The sequence below is a fragment of the Carcharhinus amblyrhynchos genome, chromosome 11 (genome assembly GCF_965287045.1).
Source record: "Carcharhinus amblyrhynchos chromosome 11, sCarAmb.v2.hapA, whole genome shotgun sequence".
Classification (NCBI taxonomy): Eukaryota; Metazoa; Chordata; class Chondrichthyes; order Carcharhiniformes; family Carcharhinidae; genus Carcharhinus; species Carcharhinus amblyrhynchos.
The window spans coordinates 90,539,966-90,564,361 of NC_137334.1; the positions used below are offsets into that span (position 1 = coordinate 90,539,966).

The 24,396-nt window shown below is 46.0% G+C and overlaps 2 protein-coding genes across 2 annotated transcripts in view; one reads left to right on the forward strand and one right to left on the reverse strand.

Annotated features, from left to right (window-relative positions):
• The window catches only part of slc23a3 (solute carrier family 23 member 3), a 71,368-nt gene extending 70,362 nt beyond the window's left edge, over nt 1-1,006 (forward strand). The window contains exon 12 of the mRNA XM_080198322.1: nt 627-1,006. Coding sequence (XP_080054448.1) covers nt 627-940 — 314 coding nt within the window. The 3' untranslated portion in view covers nt 941-1,006. The remainder of the gene's footprint in view (nt 1-626) is intronic.
• A 10,171-nt stretch (nt 1,007-11,177) lies between these two features.
• LOC145350325 (indian hedgehog protein-like) overlaps nt 11,178-24,396 on the reverse strand; it is a 59,749-nt gene continuing 46,530 nt past the window's right edge. The window contains exon 3 of the mRNA XM_080199546.1: nt 11,178-11,930. Within this exon, the coding sequence (XP_080055672.1) occupies nt 11,269-11,930 (662 nt within the window). The 3' untranslated portion in view covers nt 11,178-11,268. The remainder of the gene's footprint in view (nt 11,931-24,396) is intronic.

Below are 24,396 nucleotides of genomic sequence, written 5' to 3' on the forward strand. Positions count from 1 at the left end.
TACTACAACATCTGGCAGCTTGTTCCAGCCATTCACCAACCCCGTGTGGAAAAATTGCCCCTCTGGACCCTTTTGTATCTCTCCCCTCTCACCTTAAACCTATGCCCTCTAGTTTTAGACTCCCCTACCTTTGGGAAAAGATGTTGCCTATCCAACTGATCTATGTCCCTCATTATTTTATAGACCTCTATAACTGGCCTATAATTCGATAATGATTTCAGTACGTAGACCCCCTAACCCTCTCTCTCATCCTCCGTGACTGCTCGCTTCCCACCAATTTGTCCATTTGGACCCAGAATGACTCTCAGCATGTTGAATATTATCCGATTCTGTTTATTTTTTTCATTCGTTTACTCATCACTGACCCTCAGAGGGTCAGGTTTCTCCGTTCTCCGGTTGGGTTGGGGAAAATGGGCTCTGGGGAGATTCGGTTCTATAAGCTTGGGATGAAGAAAAACATTAAGAGACTTTGTAGGCTCAGAATAGCAAGAATTTAATCTCATCGGAATAAATTTATTGTCTGTGTGTAGTCTAGATGCTGTGTAAATACAGACAGACCTTGTTGGATGTTGATGATTGTTGCAAGCTGAATTAGGTGAAAATGTGTTCTGCGTGTTAAATTTCAGGGACATCGGAGGAACGGGGGCTTGTGGCTCACTTTCCTGGTTTCAAATCTAGGCTGGAAGGTCGTCATCGTCATCAGCTGAGAGACTTAACTGATGTTTATCAGTTGCCGTCAGCACTGCAGAGGTATCTGAGCACCAAGTTCTTCCCTTTCTCCAACCTGTGCCCCAGCTCGGAACCAGTGCAGGAGCCCACAGCCGACGGAGAGGAGATAAAGGACTTACTACCAACTCCCCAGCACGTCGCCAGTGGAGGGGAAGTTGGGGTTGCCACCTCTTCCAGAATTGCCCTGGAGTCCTCAGGAATCGAAGGTTAACTCTGCTGGGAACAAAACCCAGGGCAAAAAAAAATCACAGGGCCATTAAAACAAAATTTTTTTAAACGTTTGTTCTCTTTGCAACACATTTACCCACCGTCTCCAAAAATATTAGATGATGTTTGACAGAGCAGGGAAGTTGGAGGCAAGAGGTCCGTAAGATCATAAGATACAGAAGCAGAATTAGGCCATTCAGCCCATCGGGTCTGTTCCGCCATACAATCATGGCTGATAAGTTTCTCAACCCCATTCTCCTGCCTTTTCCCTGTAAAGTTTGATCCCCTTACCAATCAAGAATTTATCTATCTCTGTCTTGAAGACACTCAATGGCCCGCCCTCCACAGCTTTCTGTGGCAATGAATTCCACAGATCCACCACCCTCTGTCTGAACAAATTCCTCCTTGGTGGCTCACTTGTTTTACTTTTGAGCTTCTGGGGATTCCCTTGAATGTGTGTATAAGGATGTGCATGGTATTGATGTTTCTCTCTTTTAATCTACAGGTGCTTCGGTCCGCCTTGTTGTCCAATGAGGGGCATACACGTGGTGGGTCGTACGAGGGCTGCTCTTGGATGTTTCGAGAGTAGCCCAGTACTTCATGTTGTTAGTGTGTGCTTAAACTGGACCAGCTGATGGGCAACACGACAGCTCAGTGACTATCACTGATTGCTGTGCAGACACATGGATTTGGGCCTGTGTCTGTGGGAGTTTGCGCATTCTCCCCGTGCTTGCGTGGGTTTTCTCCGGGTGCTCCAGTTTCCTCCCACACCCCAAAGGTGCGCTCTTAGGCTGATTGGTGTAACAAATTGTCCCTAAATTAGTCTCCCCTCAATGTGGAGTGCCATAAGCGTAGACAGGGGTCATGGGTGGAAGAGGGAACTCACAATGTTGAAATGGCGGCGCGGGCTCATTGGGCTGAAGGGCCTGTTTCCTGTGCTGAGTTGTTCTTTGTTCTTTGTTATCTCTGTTCTAAAGTGTTGTACCTTTACTCTGAGGCTATGCCCTCGGATCCTAGTCTCTCCTACGAATGGAAACATCTTTCCACTTCCACTCTACCTGGGCCTTTCAGTATTCTGTAGATTTCAATGAGATTGTCCCACCCCCTCCTCATCCATCTAAACCCCATTGAGTACAAACCCAGAATCCTCAAACGTTCCTCGTGCGTCAAGTTTTTATTCCCGGGATATTTTTGTGAACCTCCTCCGGACCCTCTCCAAGGCCAGCACATCATCCCTTAGATACAGGGTCATGTGATATAGTCTCCAGGAGTGTGGCTAACCGGAGCAGGAAAAGTTGGCAACCTTATGGGGAAGTGGGGTTGCCAACTCTCCAGGGCTGGACTGAAATTTCCGGCAGTGGAGTTGAATTTCTCGGGCATGGCTCCCGGGGGAGGAAAGAGAATCGTTTTGTTTCCAATGTTTTTGTTGAATAGTGAGAAAAAGGAAGAGAGCTGTTTCAATTTTGATTGGTTAAATGTCACCCAATCAAGTTCTCGAAGAGTCCATTTGCTGTTTGCTGATGTGTGGGGAGTCTGTGCTGGGCCATTGAACAAGTTGGACAGTGACTAGGTGGTGGTCCGGGGAAATTAAGAAAGAACGTGCTGTGATGACACTTCCAGGGCTATTCCCAGTCAGATTTGGTGACTATTTGGCCCTTTGAGCCTGCACCACCTTTCATTACAATCCTGGCTGATCATCCAACACAATAGCCTAATCCTGCTTTCTCCTCATAACCTTTGATCTCGTTCGCCCCAAGTGCTATATCCAGCCACCTCTTGAATACATTCAATGTTTTGGCATCAACTACTTCCTGTGGTAATGAATTCCACAGGCTCACCACTCTTTGGGTGAAGAAATATTTCCTCATCTTAGTCCGAAATGGTCTACCTCGTATCCTGAGACTGTGTCCCCTGATTCTAGACCTCCCCCCACCACCAACCCCCCAACCAGGGGAAATACCCTTTCTGCATCTGCTCTGTCCAGCCCTGTTAGAATTTCTCTATCCGATTTGTCACATCAGCCTTTCCCTCCAATCCTCCTCCTTCCTCCCACCCAACTCCCCTACACTGCTATTCCCGAAGGGCATTGTCCCTCAACCAGGCATCTTGCTTTATCAAGCGTTCTCGTGTATGAGTGCCAACGCTGAACCTGGATGGCAGGCTTGGCCTTGGTTGGCATCACAACCTGGTCTTGGATCTCCCGTCTGCCTGCCTGCCACAGAATTGCGATCAGGACACATTCTTTCACCACAACAGGTGCCCCTGCCCCCACCACCACCCTCAACCCCAACACTCCTTTCCCTTCCTCTCCCCTGCCTCTTCCTGAGTTCAACACCTTTCGGATGCGTCAGTCAGGAGTAACTTCTATATCCAGACTATAATTAAACTGTGGCATTTATTACCAGAGAGAGTAGTCAAGGCCTATGATGATTCATTTCAGAGTAAGCTAGCTGAGTACATGAGGGGGAGAGAGAAGTAACAGGATATATAGACAGGATGTCCCTAAATTAGCTTCCTGCAATCTTCCCCAATAGGTGTAGACTAAGGTCATGGGTAGAGGAGGGCACTCAGAATGTTAAAATGACAGTGTGGGCTCGTAGGGCTGAAGGGGCCTGTTTCCCGTGCTGTGTTGTTCTGTGTTCTTTGGTGGCACGTAGTAAGGTAGGTGAAGGCTCACACACAGCATAAGTATCACTGGACCTGTTGTACATTTTATATCTCATATCCAGGCAAAGATGACAAGTTTCTGAGTGAAATAGGTTTACTCACAATGCTTCACAGTGTCTGCTCCACACTTCTAACTCTGCCTTCCATTCACTTTGTTCTTTTTGCCTGAGTCATAGAATCATAGGGTCCCCACAGTACCGAAGAAGGCCATTCAGCCCATCAAGTCTGCATCGACCACAATCCCACCCAGGCCCTAACCCCCATGCACTGACCCCAGCTAGTTCCCCCAAACGCCAAGGGGCAATTTAGCATGGCCAATCCGCCTAACCTGCACATCTTTGGACTGTGGGAGACAGCCGGAGAACTTGGAGGAAATCCACGCAGACACGGGGAGAACATACAAACTCCGCACAGACAGTGACTCAAGCTGTGAGGCAGCAGTGCTAACCACTGTTGCCCGATGTAACTAATCAGTCACAGTGAGTATAGATGATGCTATTTTCTCTGTGTGTAATGAGTTTCATTCACAGTACTTTAAAAGGTCTCCTTCACACTTCTAACTCAGCCTTTTTCTACAAATTTGCTCGACTTTGCGATGAGTCAGCACACCAGCATCGCTCAGTCATAAGGACACTCATAATCAAACACAGAACAATCAACCATTGAACACTCCAGGGCTGGGTGGCCTGCTTCTGTGCTGGAGATGATGTGAGGGTTTGTATCAGGAGGTCTCTCTTCACCCAGGTCGATCAGTGCTTGGAATGGTCTGGTGCTTCGGAGAAAGTAAAGCTGGAGTTTATTTATTAGGCTCGCATTAACACTGCGGTGAAGTCACTGTGAAGATCCCCGTGGAGGTTGGAAGTAGCAATCCTGGAGTGACTCAAGCACTGTGTGAAGAAGTGCTTCCTGTCATCACCTGGCTCTTATTTTAAGGTTCTGCCCCCTTGTTCAAGACCCTTCCCAACACCAGACGAAACAGTTTCTCCTGATCGACCCTATCAATCCATTCATTATCGTAAATCTCTCCACCATTAGCACAAAAACACACCAACGGGTCATTTCTTCCTGGTGTCTATCTTGTTGGCTGGTGCGTGTGCGTGTGACCATCAGGCAGGACTGAAATGAGGTCCAGTGGTTCCTTCCCGACCCCTGTGGGTGGTACGTACTGTCCACTAGATCGGCAGCCCATCCATTCCATAAGACTAGAAGATATAGGAGCAGAATTAGGCCATTCAGTCCATCAAGTCTTCTCTGCCATTCAATCATGGCTGATAATTTTCCCGACCCCATTCTCCCTCTTTTTCCCTATAGCTTTTGATCCCCTTACCAATCAAGAACCTATCTATCTCTGTCTTAAAGACCAGGCCTCCACAGCCCTCTGTGGCAATGAACTCTACAGATTTACCACCCTCTGGCTGAAAAGATTTCTTCTCGTCTCAATCCTAAAGGATTAACTCTGAGGCTTTGCCCACGGGTCCCAGTCTCTCCCACTAATGGGAACTTGAGCATTGTTACAGTTCAGCTCTCGGGAGTGCTGCTGGAATTGGTTGAGCGAGTCACTGTGCTGGGAACCAGGTTCTTGGAATGTGAAATACAAAAGTTTCAATTGTCACACTTCCTTGCAGTTATTGGTTTGTGCTGTTGTCGCCTTCTGTGCCACTCATACACCTCAATCAGAGTGTCAAAAACTACTGATGAACAAGAATATGAAGCAATTTGTATTACTTCCATCAGTCCTGGTTTCAATGATAATAAGCTGAAATATTTTGATTTTATATCCCTCCCTCTCACAGTAGGGGAGCTTCATTTGCGAGCGAATTAATATTTACTCATAAAATAAATTTAATTCCTGTGATTGGGGATCCCCACCACCCATGCTCAGAAGCAGCAGAGTGTGCCAACTTTGCAAAGGCTCCTTAGGCAGCGCTTTCCAAAGCCACAACCTCCACCACCTAGAAGGACAGGGGCATCTGTTGCATGGGAACACCGCTACATAAAGGATCAATGTCATAGAGTCATAGCTTCATAGAGGTCTACAACATGGAAACAGGCCTTTCGGCTCAACTTGTCCATGCCGTCCTTTTGCTTTTAAACTCCTAAGCTAGTCCCAGTTGCCTTCATTTGGCCCATATCCCTCTATATCCATCTTACCCATGTAACTGCCTAAATGCCTTTTAAAAGACAAAATTGTACCCACCTCTGGCAGTCTGTTCCAGACATTCACCACCTTCTGCGTGAAAAAAATTGCCTCTCTGGACCCTTTTGTATCTCTCCCCTCTCACCTTAAACCTACGCCCTCTCGTTTTAGACTCCCCTACCTTTGGGAAAAGGTATTGACTATCTAGCTGATCTCTGCCCCTCATTATTTCATCGACCTCTATAAGGTCACCCCTCAGCCTCCTACGCTCCAGAGAAAAAAGTCCCAGTCTAAACAGTGATCCTGCCCCCGCTATCCTCCACACATCATCCATCAACTCCCACTGTGAACATCTTAAACTCAAGAGCATAAGACCAGTCTTGTCACCGATTAGTTAATAGTTTTAATTCATTAAATAGAAGAGACAAAAGTACATTGGGAAGGTTAGGATAAGTCACAGGAGATTCCTGAATAACATTGCAAGATAAAAATATCTTTGTTCTTGAAAATCTTTTAAATTAAAACTTTACAGATTGATAGTAGTTCTATATATAATATAATAAAATTCATATCGACAGCCAACTTTTACAATTCTATATTACAATTCACAGGTACAAAAATAAATCTTATAAGTAACACACAAGGGCTGGTGTGTAAATTCACACTAAATTCAACCATCGCAATTGAGGGAAATATATATTCTTTCAAATATCAAATAAAATCAATAAGTCTTTTGGGATGAACAGATCAGCTTTAGCAAGGGAAAGGAGAGATTGGTGAATAAAGACTTAGATAGATTTAATTTCTATAAGGTGCCTCAGGCAAGCATCGCTGTGTCCTGGGTTGGGTCATGTGTTCAGTCACATGTTTAGTCATGTGCTCCGTCCTGTGTTCAATCCTGTGTTTAGTCACGTGTTCAGTCCTGTGTTCAATCCTGTGTTTAGTCACGTGCTCAGTCCTGTGTTCAATCCTGTGTTTAGTCACGTGCTCATTCCTGCATTTGCCATGTGTTTAGCCACATACTTAGTCCTGCATTTAATCCCGCGTTCTGTCTTGTGTTCAGTCTCTCACATGCAGCCCCCTGTTCAGCAACATGTTCAGTCCTACTTTCAGCCCCACATGTCAATTTTGCCCTTGGACTTGACGGTAGACGGACAGCGGGTTCTCTGTGGGATGGGAGGCAGGAAAAAAGATGGGAGAAAACGTCCTCCTTTGACGTTCTCCTTCCCATCGCTGACTCAGAATAGCACTAACAATTGGTCGGGAGGAGGAAGTGGGAGAGATGTCTCGTAGGGTCAGTAATAAGCAAGAAAATGCAATGGCGAGATTCCCATTTTGAATTGCTGCCCACAGCGTAGAGAACTGTGCAGTGACTTCGCTTCCACTCATTTGTCCCCGTGTCCTCAACGTCACAAAGGAAGACACCTCACGATGTCAACTGATTGCCTCCTCTTGTTCTATCTCCCGCTGGCTGGAGGCAGCCATGTTGTGGCTTTTCCACTTGGCACTTTATGAACCTACCCACAATCCACTGCTCCCCCACTCCCCCCACCGCCACCACCCCCCGCCCCCCCCCAACCGCCCAATCACAGAAGGAGAAATCTAACACAAAATGGCTGCTTCCAGCAAGTTTATCCTGAAGCTGAATGGACGAATATAAGAAATAGGAACAGGAGTAGGCCCTTCAGCCTCCCCAGCCTGCTTTGTCATCAGTAAGATGGCCGATCATCTACCTCAACTCCACCTTCCGGCACTATATCACACGGTTCCCTCCATGCATCTCGCTCTCTGCCTTGACTATACACAATGGCTGAGCATCCACAGTCCAAAGATTCTCAATCCTTTGAGTGAAAAGAGTTCTCCTCATCTGAGTCCCAATCAATGCTTTACTCTGAGCCCCTGCATCAGGAGATGTCCCTTTACATCTCAAAACAACAACAAGCTGCATTTGTGTAGCTACTTTCAGGCCACCCAACCCCCCCCCCGTCACAAGCATTGAGAAAGCGATGCCTCAAGTTTGAAGCATTGTCACTATTGTTACTACAAGATACATCAGTGAAGACCAGAAGATAACAATCTCACTGGAACTGATACACTGGAACACTCTCTGCTTATTTGTATTTCAACATTGTCAATAAGAACTTTCACATCTACCCGAATAAGCAAGCTACATGGGTCTCGTCTTAAACCTTTGGTGAAAGGATAACATCTCTGACAGGGCAGTATCCCTCAGTTGGGCACTGGAGTGTCAGCCTAGATAATGTCCAGGAGTGGGGATTGAACTGGCGACTCCGGACTGGGAGTGGTATTCCTGAGCTAAGGATACAGGGTACCTATCTGCCTTACTGATAATTAGGCTCCTTTGTAAGGATTCTGTCCAGCGTTGGAATCGATGCAATGTCCCAGGCCCAGGGAGACTTGTTCTGATTTGGCTAGCCAGATACAAGTGACTGAGATTGTCACCTAGCTTGGTGTGTATGTGGAATTGTCGAACATTGCGTATGAGGACAAATAAAGACTCACACAGTACATATTTAGGACTTTTAAATTCATTCTCGGGATGTGGGCATCGATGGCAGCATTTATTGCCCATCCCTAATTGTCCCAGAACTGAGTATCTCACTAGGCCAGTTCAGAAGGCATTTCAAGAGTGAATCACATTGCTGTAGATCTGGAGTCACATGAGCAGGTAAGGACAGCAGATTCCCTTCCCTGAAGGACATTAGTGAACCAGATGGATTTTTAATGACTCTTGGACAAGGTGATCACTAGCCTTTTGATTCCAATTTAAATGTCACCATCTGCTGTGGTGGGATTCGAACTCAGGTCCCCTCAGCCTTACCCTGGATCACTGGATTACCACTCCAGTTTCTACGCCACTGTAGTCAAAAGCAAAATGCTGCGGTTGCCAGGAAATCTGAAATAATAACGGGAGAAGATCGAGCAGGTCAGTCAACATCTGCGGAGAGAGAAACCCGAGTGAACGTTTCAGGTCAATGACCTTTTGGCAGAGCTCTGAAGGGTCATCGGCCTGAAACATTAACCCTGTTTCTCTCTCCACAGAGGCTGCCAGGCCTGCTGAGTGTTTGTAGAACGTTCTGGGTTTTACTTAGAAGGTCCCTCTGTCACGGACAGGGAATCAATAGACCTCACAAATGTCTCCACAGGGGATCTTGCAAGGGTTAGTATTGAAGTGGATTTGGAGCTATCGGAGGGTCAGGCCCTGAACATTCGCACTGGGAAGAACATTCATTTCTAAGAAATATATTTGCTGTTTTACCACTTTTACTTGGGCAAGGCGGTATAGACACCCTGATTAATTCCACGAGCCCTTGGAATTCCCAGCATGCTCAATACTTCTGGAAATAGTTTGGTAAAACCGCGAAGGAAGTGAAACTTTTCATTCAAATAAGGCCTCATCATATATTCCTGAGGGTCTCAATTAATGGAACAAAGGTATTAACCATCCCTGGACCTTCTGACAAGCAATATGCATGATTGAGAGTCTGGAGGTCAGGAGTGGTCTGTACGGTAACAGAGTTTCCAAACAGCTTCCGAGGTTGGTGGAGACAGAAATGGAAATGCGAAAGGGATTTAGGGAAAGACTTCTTCCAAGGGACAGATGGGTTGTTAAATCTGCTCCTTATTCCCACCAACCTTTTGCAAGATTGGCCCCAGCTAAACGCCCAGCTGAGGTGTCAAACTCCAACCATTCCCCGTCCTGGGTTTTTCCAATTCAGAAGCATGCAGGGAGAACTGGGAGGAAGAGGTATATTCCCCCACCATCGACATGGGGTGGAGCAGGCCACCAGGAGATAACGCAACGAGGGAGCAAAATGGAACTGCGTCGATAAGCATTCAGAAGGGATGTAAGGACCTCAGTATAGATGAGAATAGTGGGGACAATGATAATTAAGATTGGCAAGGTGGTTAATAGTGAGGAAGAAGGTCCTAGGCTGCAGGAAAATATGGGTTGGTCAGATGAGTAGATCAATGGCAGATAGAATTTGACCCTGAAAAGTGTGAAGTGATGCACTTTACAAGGGAGTACTCAATGAATGGCAAGGTACTAGGAAGCTCAGATGAACAGGGGGATCTTGGGATGCTTGTCCACAGATCCCCGAAGACGTTAATAGGGTAGTTAAGGAGATATGTGCGAGAGCCTTGCTTGAGTCATAGGGGAAGCAGGGAGAAGTTATGGATACCTTGGATGGGGCGAGACTGATAAATAATTCTAACAATCGTTGGTGGTCTGTGCGGAGAACCAGCTGAAGGGTCTTTATCTCGCTTGAAACTTCACTTTATAAGTTTCGATTGTCAATTTTTAGTCGGCCTGGCCAACATTCCGAGATTAGCCTGGAGTCTCATGGAAGTGACTGATCTCCGGGTCTCTGCCACAAGATAAACACCCGAGCAAAAAACAAATCATAGTGGCACTAAAAGAAAATTGTATTTATTTTAATTTTCCTCTGCGGTCTTTGGTTTATTAATGCTGAAAGGATTGGGTTGCAGGAAGCCCTGTTGGAAATCAAATGATGAAACCTCCAAGAATGCGTCCAACCAGAGTTGGCGATCCAATGAAGCTTTTACCAAGAGTGTGAGTGTAATCCAGGCACCAAGAGTCTGATTTATTATTTTTACGCCCTCCACATCCACTTCAATGTTTGACAACGTGGAGACGCTGGTTTGGAAGATATTAATCAAATCGATTCAGCAGCTAAATAAACACTCAAGCGATGAACCCCTTTTGGATTTGCTAACCCTGTTAGAGCCTCCTCTCTGCGACGACAGTTACCTTCTGATATACATACATCTATTATATTAATAATCTTACATCTGCGCACACTTTATCCCATTATAAATTCCTAGGTCCACATCTATTAAGCAAAACTGCCTGCAGCGCCCCGACTGGCCAGGGGATGCAATTGCAGCGTGACATGTTTACATAGACAGTTCTGATTCTAAATGGACACATGGCAATTTGTAACAGAAATACAAGAAAAATAATATATATATAGGCAGAAGAATGCATGACTTTAAAATGAAGTCTGAGATTACGTCTGCACATCTTTGTGCAATTATCTCCCACTATTTCTAACGCCGTGTCACTTAAAGATGACATTTGATTCCTCTGGTTGCAATGTGAAGGAGAATCCAGTGTAATTTAGTCAGAGGTGAGACAAGGAAGGTTGGGGTTTTTGTCTCCGTTCATGCAAACTCCAGCTCTGGCCAGCTGTGTCTTGTCCTGTTTTAACTGATGGTCAACAAAGCTCCGTGTTTGACTGCACAGAGGAGGGGGCGTCTCACATCCTTGGCACTCGTCCTTTGCTGATTTGAGTCCCTGGGCTTGTGGAAGCAGAGAACACCCAGCCTCGCCCCTGTGTGACTCGCCCCCCTGTGCGCCCGGGAGACGGGGAGGGGGGAGGAGTGGGTGGGTGGGTGGGGGTGGTGGGGGCGCCCGCGGGGACGAGCCTGGACCTCCGTGCGTGCCCGAGTCACTCCCGGTCAAGACTCAGTCCCTGCCCGCCTCAGCCCTGTGCCACGCCCCACGGGTGAAAGTACTCGGCGCTGAGGAGGAACCTGCCCAGGCGGTACAGGAGCTGGGAGTACCAGTGCACGCCCTCCTGGCGGGACGGACACCAGCCGAAGATGGAGATCAGTCGGTAGCAGAGGCGCAGCGGGGCGAAGGCCAGCTGTGCCAGCCCGTGCCCGTCGACCGCTGCGAAGCAGGAGGCCAGCACGCCGTTCACGACCAGCGTGCCGTGCTGCGTCAGGGGGGCGTAGGTGCCCACGGCCGTCCGCAGCGAGACCCCGGTCACCCGGGCGGGCTGCCGGCCTGAGCTGTTCACCACATACACGTACTGCCCCACCCTCACGTCGCTGGCAAAGGCGGGCCTGAACCTCCCCAAGTCCGACGTGAAGTTGTCTGCCACGAACACCAAGTGGGCGGCGGTCAGGAGGAGCCTCTCAGGCGGGTTCTGCGTCTCGAGCAAGTGGAATATCTTCACCGCCCTGGGGTCCCGGTCCAGGAAGGTCATGAAGGTGCTGAAAATCACGTGGCCCTCGCGGTCCACAGTCTGTATCCGGTCTCCGGGCTGGAGGTCAGACACCCTCTTCCTCGTCCCGTCTTCCGTCAGCACACTGGCATTTCCAGGAAAACACCCTCCGGTCTTAGCTGCCATGGAATGATCTGGGAAAAGAACACGCCAAAAACCCGTTAGGACTGGAAAGAAAAGGGCATCGATCGATCCTCGGTTTTAATTCCGCAACCAAGAGGGAAAACACGCTGAACCATTTGTAGCCAGAGAAAAACCTGCTTCGATTTGAGAGAGACAGAGGCACAGAAACTCATGTGCAGACAGACTAAATAAGAGATAGGAGGGAGAGATACAGACGCAGACAGAACAGTAAGTAAGAGACAGTGAACGTAACTGCAGGAGAAGCAAAGAGGGAAACAGAGAAAGGAAAAACTACGCATTGTGGAACCTTACACCATAGAAGGAGGCCATTTGATCCATCGTACCAGTGCTGGCTCTTGCAAGAAACGATCTAATTGTTGTCACTCGCCTGCCCTTTCCCCATCACCCTGTCAACGTCCCATCTTTGAAAATCTAACCAATCCCTTTGAAAGTTACTGTTGAATCTGTTTCCACCGCCTTTCCAGGCAATACATTCCAGATCAAAACAAATCCCTGTTTTAGACAAATTCTCTACAGCTTCTTCCAATTTGGCCAATTAGTTTAAACCCATGGATAAAGGCAAAACACTGCGGATGCTGGAATCGGAAAGAGAAACAGAAAATGCTGGAAAATCTCAGCAGGTCTGACAGCATCTGTGGGGAGAGAATCGAGCCAAGGTTCCAAGTTTGGATGACCCTTCGTCAGAACTCTTAGAACTCCGGAGTTCTGACGAAGGATCATCCAGACTCGAAATGTTGGCTGTATTGTCTCCCCACAGATGCTGTCAGACCTGCTGAGATTTTCCAGCATTTAATGTTTTTTTTTTAAAATGTGAAGTTTATTTATTATTGTCACAAGTAAGGCTTACATTAACACTGCAACGAATTTACTGTGAAATTCCCCCAGTCAGCGCCTGTTTGTGTCAATTCGCCTAACCAGCACGTCTTTCAGAATATGGGAGGAAATCGGAGCACCCGGACGAAATCCACACAGACACTTGGAGAAGGTGCAAACTCCAAACAGACAGTGACCCAAGCCGGGAATTGAACTGGGGTCCCAGGCGCCGTGAAGCAGCAGTGCTGACCACTGTGCCACCATGCCTCCCCGTCCCATGTTCTCTGCTTGCTGTAATAACTCGAGATGACTCAACGTGGCGACAATTAACTAAAGGGGTTTATTGACAAAAACACATGGAGGGTTCAACAGCACAACTAATACAATCTACTCCGACCAATGCTCTAACTCCAACTGAAACCCTCCGGCCCCAGGACTGCTCGCCCTCGCTCCCGATTGGCTCAGACTCCATCGCTCGTTCTCCATTGGCGCTGACCTGGTCACATGGCCCACGAAGGATTGCCCCTTAAGGGGACCATGCAGTCTCACCCCTTCCCCGTATTTATTCTATCAAAAACCTTCATGATTTTGAACAGCTCTATTAAATTCCCCCTTAACCTGCTTGCTCTAGAGAAAACAATCGCAGCTTCTCCAATCTCTTCACATAACTGAAGTTCCTCATCCCTGCAGCCATTCCAGTAAATCTTCTCTGCACCCTCTTCAAGACCATAATATTCTATCTTAAGTGTGATGCCAAGAATTGCACGTGTTACTTCAGCCAAACATTGATTGATAAAGATTTAGCTTGTGTACTCTATACCTCTATTTATTAAGCACAGATTCTGTGTGCCTCTTTAACAATCTTCTCAACTTGCCCTGCCGTCTTCAAAGATTTTTGGAAAATAGAAGAGAATAAAAGTAGGCAACCAGAGACAATGGAGGAGTTTGTGAGAGAGAGAAAGGCAGTCCATCAAAGGTAGAGCCGACAGATCATGAGGGAATAATGCTCTCTGTCTCTCCCTTTCTTTTAACACCTCGGCCAATCACTCTCTATCACTGCTTTTCCTTCCTCTCATTATCCTTGTATCTCTTTATTGTGTCTCTCACCTCACCCTGTTTATCTCTCTCCTTCTCAATTTCCTCCTCTATCTATCTCTTTTTGTTTGCAGTCTCTGTCTTCCTTTCACTCCCTTTCTAGCCGTCTCTGTATATCTCGCTAATTGTCTGCCTCTTCGTTTTCCTCACAATCTCTCTACTTCATTTTACTCAGTCTCATTCTCTGCTATTTCATTCACTGTCTCTCCTCTCTTTTCTCTCACTCCCTTTCACTTTTTTCCCCTCACTGCCTCATTCCTCTCTTTTTCGCTCAATGTCTTTCTCTCTATTTCCCTCACGGTTTCCTTTTCCCTCTCCCCCTTCCCATCCATGTCCCTGTTCCCCTCACTATTCCTCTGTTCCCTTCTCATCCCCTCACTATTTCCCTGTTCCTCGCTCTTCCCCTCACTATTTCTCTGTTCCTCTCTTGTCCCCTCACTATTTCTCTGTCCCTCTCTCGTCCCCTCACTATTTCTCTGTTCCTCTCTTGTCCCCTCACTATTTCTCTGTCCCTCTCTCTTCCCCTTCACTTTCTGTCTCTCAGTTCCTTACTGTCAGTCTCGTTCTCTCCCCGTTTCTCGATTACTTTATTTATTACTTTAGAAAGAAATATAAGCAAATAAAAGTTTGCTCAGTGAATAATTCCCAGATATTATGTTTGTTCAAGTTAAGAGCAAACAGCGAAACCATGACGACAGACACATGCGAGGCGATACCACAGCCACTCCCAACCACAGCCCCAGCACACTCTCACACAAGCAGCAGAACTGTTTTCGCCATCAGCAATTAGCAAACCCAGGCCACTGCCACATTAATATGAAGCGAACACAATGCAGAGAACAGAAACCCCAAACTAAATTGTAGAGAATTGTAGACCTTGTGTATATTATTGACAATAGAAAACCCTGTATATAGTCAAAGGAGTAACATCCCCTATGTATAGTATAGGGAACAGCATCCCTATACACCATAGGAAGCAGCAACCATTATGTATAATTATAGAAAATAGCAGCTCCTGTGTAGTATTAACTGATGATGACTCACTATAAATGTGTTCCAGTTAATAATCAATTGTTTTAAGTTGATATCCGAAACCAAAATCACACTCCTTAAATCAATTGGCATAACTTTCCTTCTCTGTAATGTTTAATTCATCGATTAAGGTTCAAACTTCCTCCTGATCTCTTCATTCAGCCCAGCGTTATTTCCTCAAGCCTACACTCCGGGGAGAAGGATTGTGTGGCTTACCCAGTGATCCCCTCCCCCAGACATCTGGCTGCTCTGCAAGGTGCTTCAGCCAGACTTGGCTACGGCATTAGTTAAGACTCCATGACGTGGTTGGGATCTACCAAAATAAACTTATTGCAGTAACCTGGCCAGGAATGTGTACACACTGAGGATAAGGGCTAAAACTGAAACTTTACCTGAGGCTTTTAGTTATTTCGTTCCAAAACGATAGGAAGCCACAATGGATTGTGGTTGCCTGTCAACCCGAAATGGCTGTCTATCTGAGGCACTGAATAAAATGCTGCAAACAGAAAGTCCACCAGAGAAAGAACCCATCCAACTCAAATACTCCACATTTTTTAAATCCATTTATGGCATGTGCGGGTTGCTGGCTAACGCTGGTTTCATTGTCCGTCCCTAATTGCCCTTGAGAATGTGGTCAAGAACCACTGTAGTCCCTGAGATGTAGGTATACCTGCAGTGCTCTTAGGGAAGGGGTTGCAAGATTTTCACCCAGCAACAGTGAAGAAACAGCGATATATATTTCCAAGTCAGGATGGTGGATGACTCAGAGGGGAACCTCCAGGTGATGGTGTTCCCAGGCATCTGCTACCCTTGTCGTTCTAGATGGTGGAGGTCGTGGGTTTGGAAGGTGCTGCCGTAAGCAGCCTTGGTGCATTGCTGCAGTGCATCTTGTAGATGGTACATACTGATGCCACTGTTTATTGATAGTGGAGGTATTGAATGTTTTTGGAAGGTGTGCCAATCAAATGAGCTGCTTTGTCCTGAATGGTGCCAAGCTTCTTGGGTATTGTTGGTGCCGCACTCATCCAGGCAAGTGGAGAGTATTCCATCACACTCCAGATTTGTGCCTTATAGATGGTGGATAGGCTTTGGTTAGTCAGGAGGTGAGTTACTTGCTGTAGGATTCGTAGCCTTTGACCTGCTCTAGTAACCACAATATTTCTAAGATTAGTCCAATTCATTTTCAGGTCAATGGTGATTCCCAGAACATAGTAGCAGATTCAACAATGATAATGCCATTGTTATCTAATGAGGGGCATACACGTGGTGGGTCGTGCTAGGGCTGTTCTTGGAAGTCTCGAGTGTAGCCTAGTGCTTCATGTCGTTTGCGTATGCTTGAACTGGACCAGCTGATGGGCACCACGACAGCTCAGTGACTATCACTGATTGCTGTGCAGATACATGGATTTGGGCCGGTGTCTGTGGGAGTTTGCGCATTCTCTCCGTGCTTGCGTGGGTTTTCTCTGGGTGCTCCGGTTTCCTCCCACACCCCAAAGGTGCGCTCTTAGGCTGATTGGTGTAACAAATTGTCCCTAAATTAGTCTCCCCTCAATCTGGTTTCCAATGTGGAGTGCCATAAGCGTAGACAAGGGTCATGGGTGGAAGAGGGAACTCACAATGTTAAAATGGCGGCGCGGGCTCGTTGGGCCGAAGGGCCTGTTTCCCAGGCTGAGTTGTTCTTTGTTCTTTGAATGTCAAGGGATAATGGTCAGATTTTCTCTTGTTCAGGATGGTCATTGCCTGGCACGAATGTTACTTGCCACTTATTAGCCCAAACCTGGGTATAGCCCAAGCCTGGGTATTCATTTGGACAGGGATTGCTTCAGTATCTGAAGAATCACAAATGGTGCTTTCTCAGATCGATGCTACTTCATCGAACCTCGCCAGCAGGTTCTTCTATTCTTTTTTCCCTCATATCGTAATCTCATTTCTCATTTATCGCCTTTTCCATGCCTATCAGTTCCTTATGTAGTCTAAGACTGTTCAGTCCTCCCAGACAATCAAGACAAGATTCAATGCAGCTTTCGCATAATTTCTCACCTTTCACTTATTTATATCAACATCAGACTTATCTGTATCTATTTCACACTCCCCTATATTGTCTCATGCTTGTCTATACTCACCTTACACTTACCTATATCTACCTCGCACTTACCTATATCCACCTTACGCTTATCCATATCCATGACACTTTTACCCATATCACCTTCACATTTACCAACATTCCCCTGACACTTATCGATATCCATGTCACACTTGCCTATAACTACCTCATACTTTAATATATCCATATCTATCTCATGTTTACATGTACCCTCCTCTCACATATCTACACCCATTCACACTCTACATTCACCTCACAGGTATATTTACATCGTTGATCACTTGTCTATATATTCACCTTATACTTACCTATATCATCCTCACTTATCTATATCCCCTCACACTTATCAAGCTGATGGTAATTATTCATTATTGATGGTAATTATTCATCATGGAGTTCGGTTACGAGTGGTGTGCCTCAGGGATCTGTTTTGGGGCCACTGCTGTTTGTAATCTTTATTAATGATCTGGATGAGGGTATAGTTGGGTGGATTAGTAAGTTTGCTGATGACACCAAAGTCGGAGGTGTGGTAGATTGTGAGGAAGGGTGTCAAAGTTTGCAGGGTGACTTGGACAGGTTGCAGAGCTGGGCTGCGAGGTGGCGGATGGAGTTTAATGCGGAGAAGTGTGAGGTAATCCATTTCAGTAGGAATAACAGATGTGTTGAGTATAGGGCTAACGGGAGGACTTTGAATAGAGTGGAGGAGCAGAGGGATCTAGGTGTATGTGTACATAGATCCCTGAAAGTTGGGAATCAAGTAGATAAGGTTGTTAAGAAGGCGTACGGTGTCTTGGCGTTTATTGGTAGGGGGATTGAATTTAGGAGTCGCAGCGTCATGTTGCAACTGTACACAACTCTGGTGCGGCCGCACTTGGAGTACTGTGTGCAGTTCTGGTCCCCACATTACAGGAAGGATGTGGAGGCTTTGGAGAGGGTGCAGAGGAGGTTTACCAGGATGTTGCCTGGTATGCAGGGGAGGTCCTATGAGGAGAGACTGAGGGATTTGGGGTTGTTTTCACTGGAAAGAAGGCGGCTAAGAGGGGATCTTATAGAAACATATAAGATGATTAGAGGTTTAGATAGGGTGGATGGTGATAGCCTGTTTCCTCGGATGGAGAAATCTAGCACGAGGGGGCATGGCTTTAAATTAAGGGGGGGTAGTTATAGGACGGATGTCAGGGGTAGGTTCTTTACCCAGAGGGTGGTGAGGGACTGGAATGCCCTGCCTGCTGCAGTTGTAAATGCGCCTAGTTTGGGGGCGTTTAAGAGATTGGTGGATAGGTTTATGGACGAAAAGGGATTGGTTTAGATTAGTGGGTCAATGTTTTTTTTTAAAAATAAGACTGGTCGGCGCAACATTGTGGGCCGAAGGGCCTGTTCGGCGCTGTAATGTTCTATGTTCTATGTTCTGTGTTTCATGCACAAGTACCCCCAAGTCCCTTTGTGTTGCAGCTTTCTGCAGTTTTTCTCTATTAAAATAATTCTCTGTTCTTTTCTCTCCCTTTCAAAATGAACACATTTTCCTACATCATGTTCCATTTGCCACCTTTCTGCCCATTTACCCAAGCTCTCAACATCTCCTCATAAACTGGTTGTCACAACTTGCCTTTCCACCTATATTTGTGTCATCTGCAAATTTAGCTGCAGTACATTTGCTTCCTTCCTCCAAATGATTAATGTATATTGTGAACAGTTGCAGTCCCAGCACTGATCCCTGTCTTCAATCAAATATCTGGGACATGCAATCGATGCCAAGGCCTTCACAATTCTCCTTCGAAGGTCAAAGTTATTAATCAATGTGTGCCCATTGCCAAACCTCTGCTGTCCAATCCCATGGATGTAGCGGTGCTAATGGTGGCAGGTTTTGCACTTTTTTTCAAGTTGAACATGTCCCTGCCTTTTCCTGCATTTCAGAGTCTGTTCCTGACCACCAGTAATAAATTCTCAATACCTCCTTCATTCGCACAATTCCACAATTGCACTTATGTTATTGGTTCAACACTCATTTTCTTAATGGTGGTGGAATGAGAACTCACATTCCCCCAGAGGAGACATCCTGCCTGTCGGGATAATGCAAACCTTTGAGTGAAGTACGACTTCAGATCAGGGTTTAATCCTGAAGTCTTGCCTCAAAGCACTATGTCCACTATCTTGGGGAGCATTGGATCACTTTGGGTATACTTCTTCACTTGTCCCGAGGGGACAGGAGTATTATCTACTTGTTCACTGCTTCTGCTCAAACTACTCATTGATGAACTATTTGGTAAGGGTCAATGGGAAAGGCTATCTGCGTTAGTGTGAAGGCTTGACTGACAATATTTGATAGTATACGTGTGTGCCAACAATGCCCATCTCTGCTCACTGCCCATCTCTGCTCACTCACTGCCCGTCTCTGCTCACTGCCCATGTTGGAATCTCGCTATGGTGTCCAAAAATTATCATTACTGGATGAAGATCCATCAATAATGTGAATTCCGTTCCAGGCAGGATTTGGTAGAACCATTTTATCCCAAATATAATTCCTAAAACTTCTTTCTCGATTTGCATGTCATTACTTTCCACTTTACTCAATGTTCTAAATGCAAAGGGAATGGGTTTCTCTTCACCTGTAGGAGTGATGTGGGATAGCACTGCTCCAGCAACAGAGGGTGACGTGTCACACGCTAACTGTAGGGGTAGGTTTGGATTAAAATGTATCAGGACTTCGAGCAGTACTTCGTCGGGTTACATTTCCCACATTGATCCACTTCCTCTTTTTATTTTGACACAGTGGGTTGTGCAAGGTTTTAAAATTTGGAACAAACTTTCTGCAGTAATCCTGAGAAAGATCGAAGCTGGTTAACGTTCTGAGGTGCTGGTACCTCGGTACCAACTTTAATCTTTGAAGGAGGTTTGTGAAGACCCTTGGCGTCAATGACATGTCATACTCGAATAAAGACTGGAAATATTCGCATTTGTCCTTGGGACTCTCAATCCATAGTCCTCTAATATTTGTGGTGTGGCATCCGGGTTGTGAAAATGTTCTTCCTCATCTTTACCAGTGAGCAGAATGTCATCCAGGTAACACTGAACTCCCATAAACCCGCATACGATTAGATCCTTTGCTCTTTGGAACAATGCCAGTATCTATTTGTAGAATGAGCAATGGCACGTACATTCAACAACAATCCAATTGCCAAATGGCAATTTTTTGGATTAAAATAACCCTTTAGGTGTCACAATTATCAGGAACTGTGGTGACTCCTGATCTATGTTCATTTGCAAGTATGCTTGACTAAGGCTGATCTTGCTGTAATGTTGAACTTTAGCCAACCCTGCAAGCAGGTCATCGTAAGGGGTAGAAGATATTGTTCCACACACAATGCAGGATTAATAGTTACTTTGAAGTCACCACAAATCCACACTGATCCTCCTTTTTGTATAAGTGGTAAGATTGGTCTAGCTCATTCACTAACATTGACAGCTTCCAGGACTCTATCTTCAACAGTCGTTCCAAATCTGCCCCTACTTTTCATCTGATAGCGTCGGGTATCGACTCTGTCTTTAGGCATTTCACCTGACTCCCTTCTTTCATCTTCATCTTCACTGAGATGCCCTTCAGGAGCTTGGTATGGTCTGATTCTGAATCTGTCATTAGGTTTACTTCAGCCCAATTTAGTTGGCTTTTTTCCAACCAAGTTTGACCCAGGACTATATAGAATGACAAATCGGCTGTCTGTCCATTTAATTCTACTGCCTCGTCAATACAGCTCTTCAGTGGAACCACTTCTCCAGGGTGAATCTTCCACACAATTTTCATGGGTCTCAGAGGAATATGTTAGAGCTTTTCTTTGTAGAGAGTCTCTAGCACCAGCCAGCCCCGGTGTCCACCTCCATCTATACCATCCAGCAGTGGAGAGACTCAGTATCTATTTGTAGAACCAGCAATGGTGCGTACATTCAACGACAACCCATCCTCAGATTGTGAATCAAGTCTCTTCTCTTGTCCTTTCTGTGCTACATGGATACTTCTTCCATCGTTTTGTTCACCAGTTGCTTTAAGCAAATAAAGGACAAAGAAAAGTCCAGCACTGGAACAGGCCCTTCGGCCCTCCAAGCCTACGCTGATCACATTGTCCTATCTAGACCAACCGGTTCTATCCCTCTATTCCCCATCTGTTCATGTGTCTATCTAGATAGTCTGAAATGTCATTAATATCACCGCAACCATCTCAACTGGCAGTGCATTCCAGCCACCACCACCCTCTGTATAAAAAACTTCCCCCGCACATCTCCTTTACTTGGGCTCTGGCTTTTTGCGACTTTTTCCCAAAGATTCCTCTGTTTTCCGACATGCCCGCTCAGTGTGGCCCTTTTCCCAGTTACTGCACGTGGTATCTTTGCACTAACAATCTGCTGCTGGGTGTCTGGTTTTCGCACAGCTATAGAGAGTACGGGTCTATGTTTGCATTTGGGTTTGGGTTGACATCTTGTGAATCCTTGTGTTTGAACTCAACTGCTGACTTTCTTTAGCTGCCACCCCATTGAAACAGCAACATCCGTGGCTTCCTTTACAGTTAAAGTTGCTTTCGATAGCAACTGCGTTTGAACCGCCTCACTCCACAGACCAGTCCATCTTGGACTGTATCGTTTAATACATCCCCAAACTCACAGTGTTCTGCCAGCCTTTTTCAGCATCGCCACAAATTCCACAACAGATTATCCCTCTTCTTGATGGCACTTATGAAATCAAACCTTTCTGCAATGACTAAAGGTTTTGGCGAATAGTGGCCTTGCGAAATATCCACTGTCTTTGTTACCAGCTTTGCCGGCTGTACCAGACTCCTGGGAAGGTTAGACGTTCCCCTCCATTATGCTCAGGAATGTGAGAACTTTTATGTCCCCTGCTATCTTCTTAGCTTGTACAAAACAGTCAAACCATCCACTTGCAAACTCCAATGCTCTGTGTTCTCCTTAAATGGTACCACAACATCCATATCTCCCACCATTTTCTCCCTATGGAAGGGCCTGGGTGTGCAGAGCATACCACGGATTTTATCTTGCTTTTTTTCTCTTAAAACAAGGCACAGTCTGAGCCTCAGTCTGTTTTAATTACTCCTCCCAGCTCCAGAGTTGCTGCTGCAGTATAATTGTTACTCGTGGCGACCGAATTCCTTTCATCCAAAGCACGTGGAGAACTTCATTCAAAGTTCTTTTCTTTGAAATTTTTGATGGTTTTTTAATTTGTTTACTCTGAGTGGCTGCAAACGTTGTTCGAGTCCCTCATCGCCAGTTTTTGTGTTGGTGTTCACAGAGTTGAGGCTAGGAGGTCCATGTAGGTTCAACAAACTAAGGAACTTTCTGGAGAAGATGTGCTCAGTACAGATTGCAGACTGCTCTACCCAGTTACCCACTCAAATAGTTGGGAATCACGCAAGCATTATCTTAAAGAGTTCTGTTCGATATAACTGATAATGAATCACAATAAATACTAGAAAGTCACAACATTATCCATATCCAGTTCACACTTATGTATATGGGCGGCACGGTGGCGCAGTGGTTAGCACTGCTGCCTCACAGCTCCAGGCACCAGGTCAATTCTGACCTTGGATCACTGTCTGTGTGGAGTTTGCACATTCTTCCCGTAACTACATGGGTTTTTTTCCCACAGTCTAAAGATATACAAGTTAGGTTGATTGGCCATGGTAAATTGACCCTAGTGACAGGGAGATTCGCAGCGTAAATATGGGATTAGAGCCTGGGTGGGATTGCGGTCAGTGCAGACTCAATGGGCCAAATGGCCTCATTCTGCACAGTACTGATTTGATGATAATTCTATTGCACCTCACATTTACTTACATCCACATCACACCTATCTATATCCACATCATACTTATCTATATCATTTTCATTCTGATTTATATCCACTTCGCAGCTATCGATATCCCCTCACACTGTATCTATAACCTCCCCCCCGAGACTGATCTGTAACCAATCACACTTATCAATATTCCTCTCACATTAACAAAAACATACCCTTCACATGTATCTATACCCCACTCACACTTACCCGTAACCCCTCATACTTAACAATATCCCCTCACACTTCTCTGTAACCCTTCACATTAATCTATATCCCCTCACACTAATCTACATCCACTCCTCAGTTATCAATATCCACCTCACACTTCTCTGTCTCCCTCTCACATTTATCTATAGGCACCTCACACTTACCAGTTTGGAGCTCACACTTAGCTATACCAGCCCGGCCCTTCACTCCTACTCTCTCCACACAGGATCAGGAGGTTTTTTTTGGGGTGGGGGGGGGTGGGGGTGGGGTGGGGTGGGGGTCTGGATGGAGAGACTTTGAGATTCCCACTAGTCTTGGTGTGCAGTAGCACTTCTTAACATTGTCCCCAAACTGTCCAGCTCTAAGTTTAAGGATACTTCCCCTCAGACTGGTCTCAATCCAACCGAACAAACTCTCTACATTCAGTCAAACCCTCCTGAACATCTCAGATCAGATCAGCACTGAATATTCTTTACTGCGAGGGAAGACAAGCTCAGCCCATGCCACATCTTAAAGTTTAATGTTTATTTATTAGCGTCACAAGTAGGCTTACATTAACGCTGCAATGAAGTTGCAGTGAAAATCCCCTAGTCGCCACACTCCGGCGCCTGTTCGGGTTACACTGAGGGAGAATTTAGCACGGCCAATGCATCTAACCAGCATGTCTTTCAGACTGTGGGAGGAAACCGGAGCACCTGGAGGAAACCCACACAGACATGGGGAGAATGTGCAACTCCACACAGACAGTCACCCAAGCTGAGAATTGAACCAAGGTCCCTGGCACCATGAGGTAGCAATGCAAACCACTGTGACACGATGCCACCTTCCTCTTGAATTAACCCTTTTCACGCTGAATCACCCAGAAGTAACTCCTGTTGAAACTTAAATGGCAGAAATATATTTCATTCCCCCACCTGCCGCCTTAGGGGTTACAATGAATGAAGTGCTTCAGTGTCTTCAAGCAGAGTCTTTGAATATATATGGAGTCAGAGAGATGAGGGGGCAGTTTTCAAGCAGGTTTGAAATTGTTTGAAGGATTTTAACTCTTTTTGAGTACAGTTATCAGCTGTGATATATAAAAGCCTGATGTGGTTAGTTTTGTGCTAACCACAAAACTGCACAATGGTTAGCATGGCTGCCTCACAAATCCAGGGACTTGGGTTTGATTCTCGGCTCGGGTCACTGTCTGTGTAGAGTCTGCACTTTCTCCCCATGTCTGCGTGGGTTTCCTCCAGGTGCTCCAGTTTCCTCCCACAGTCCAAAGATGTGCTGGTTAGGTACATTGACCATGCTAAATTCTCCCCTCAGTGAACCCGAACAGGTGCCGGAGTGTGGCAACTAGGGGATTTTCACAGTAACTTCA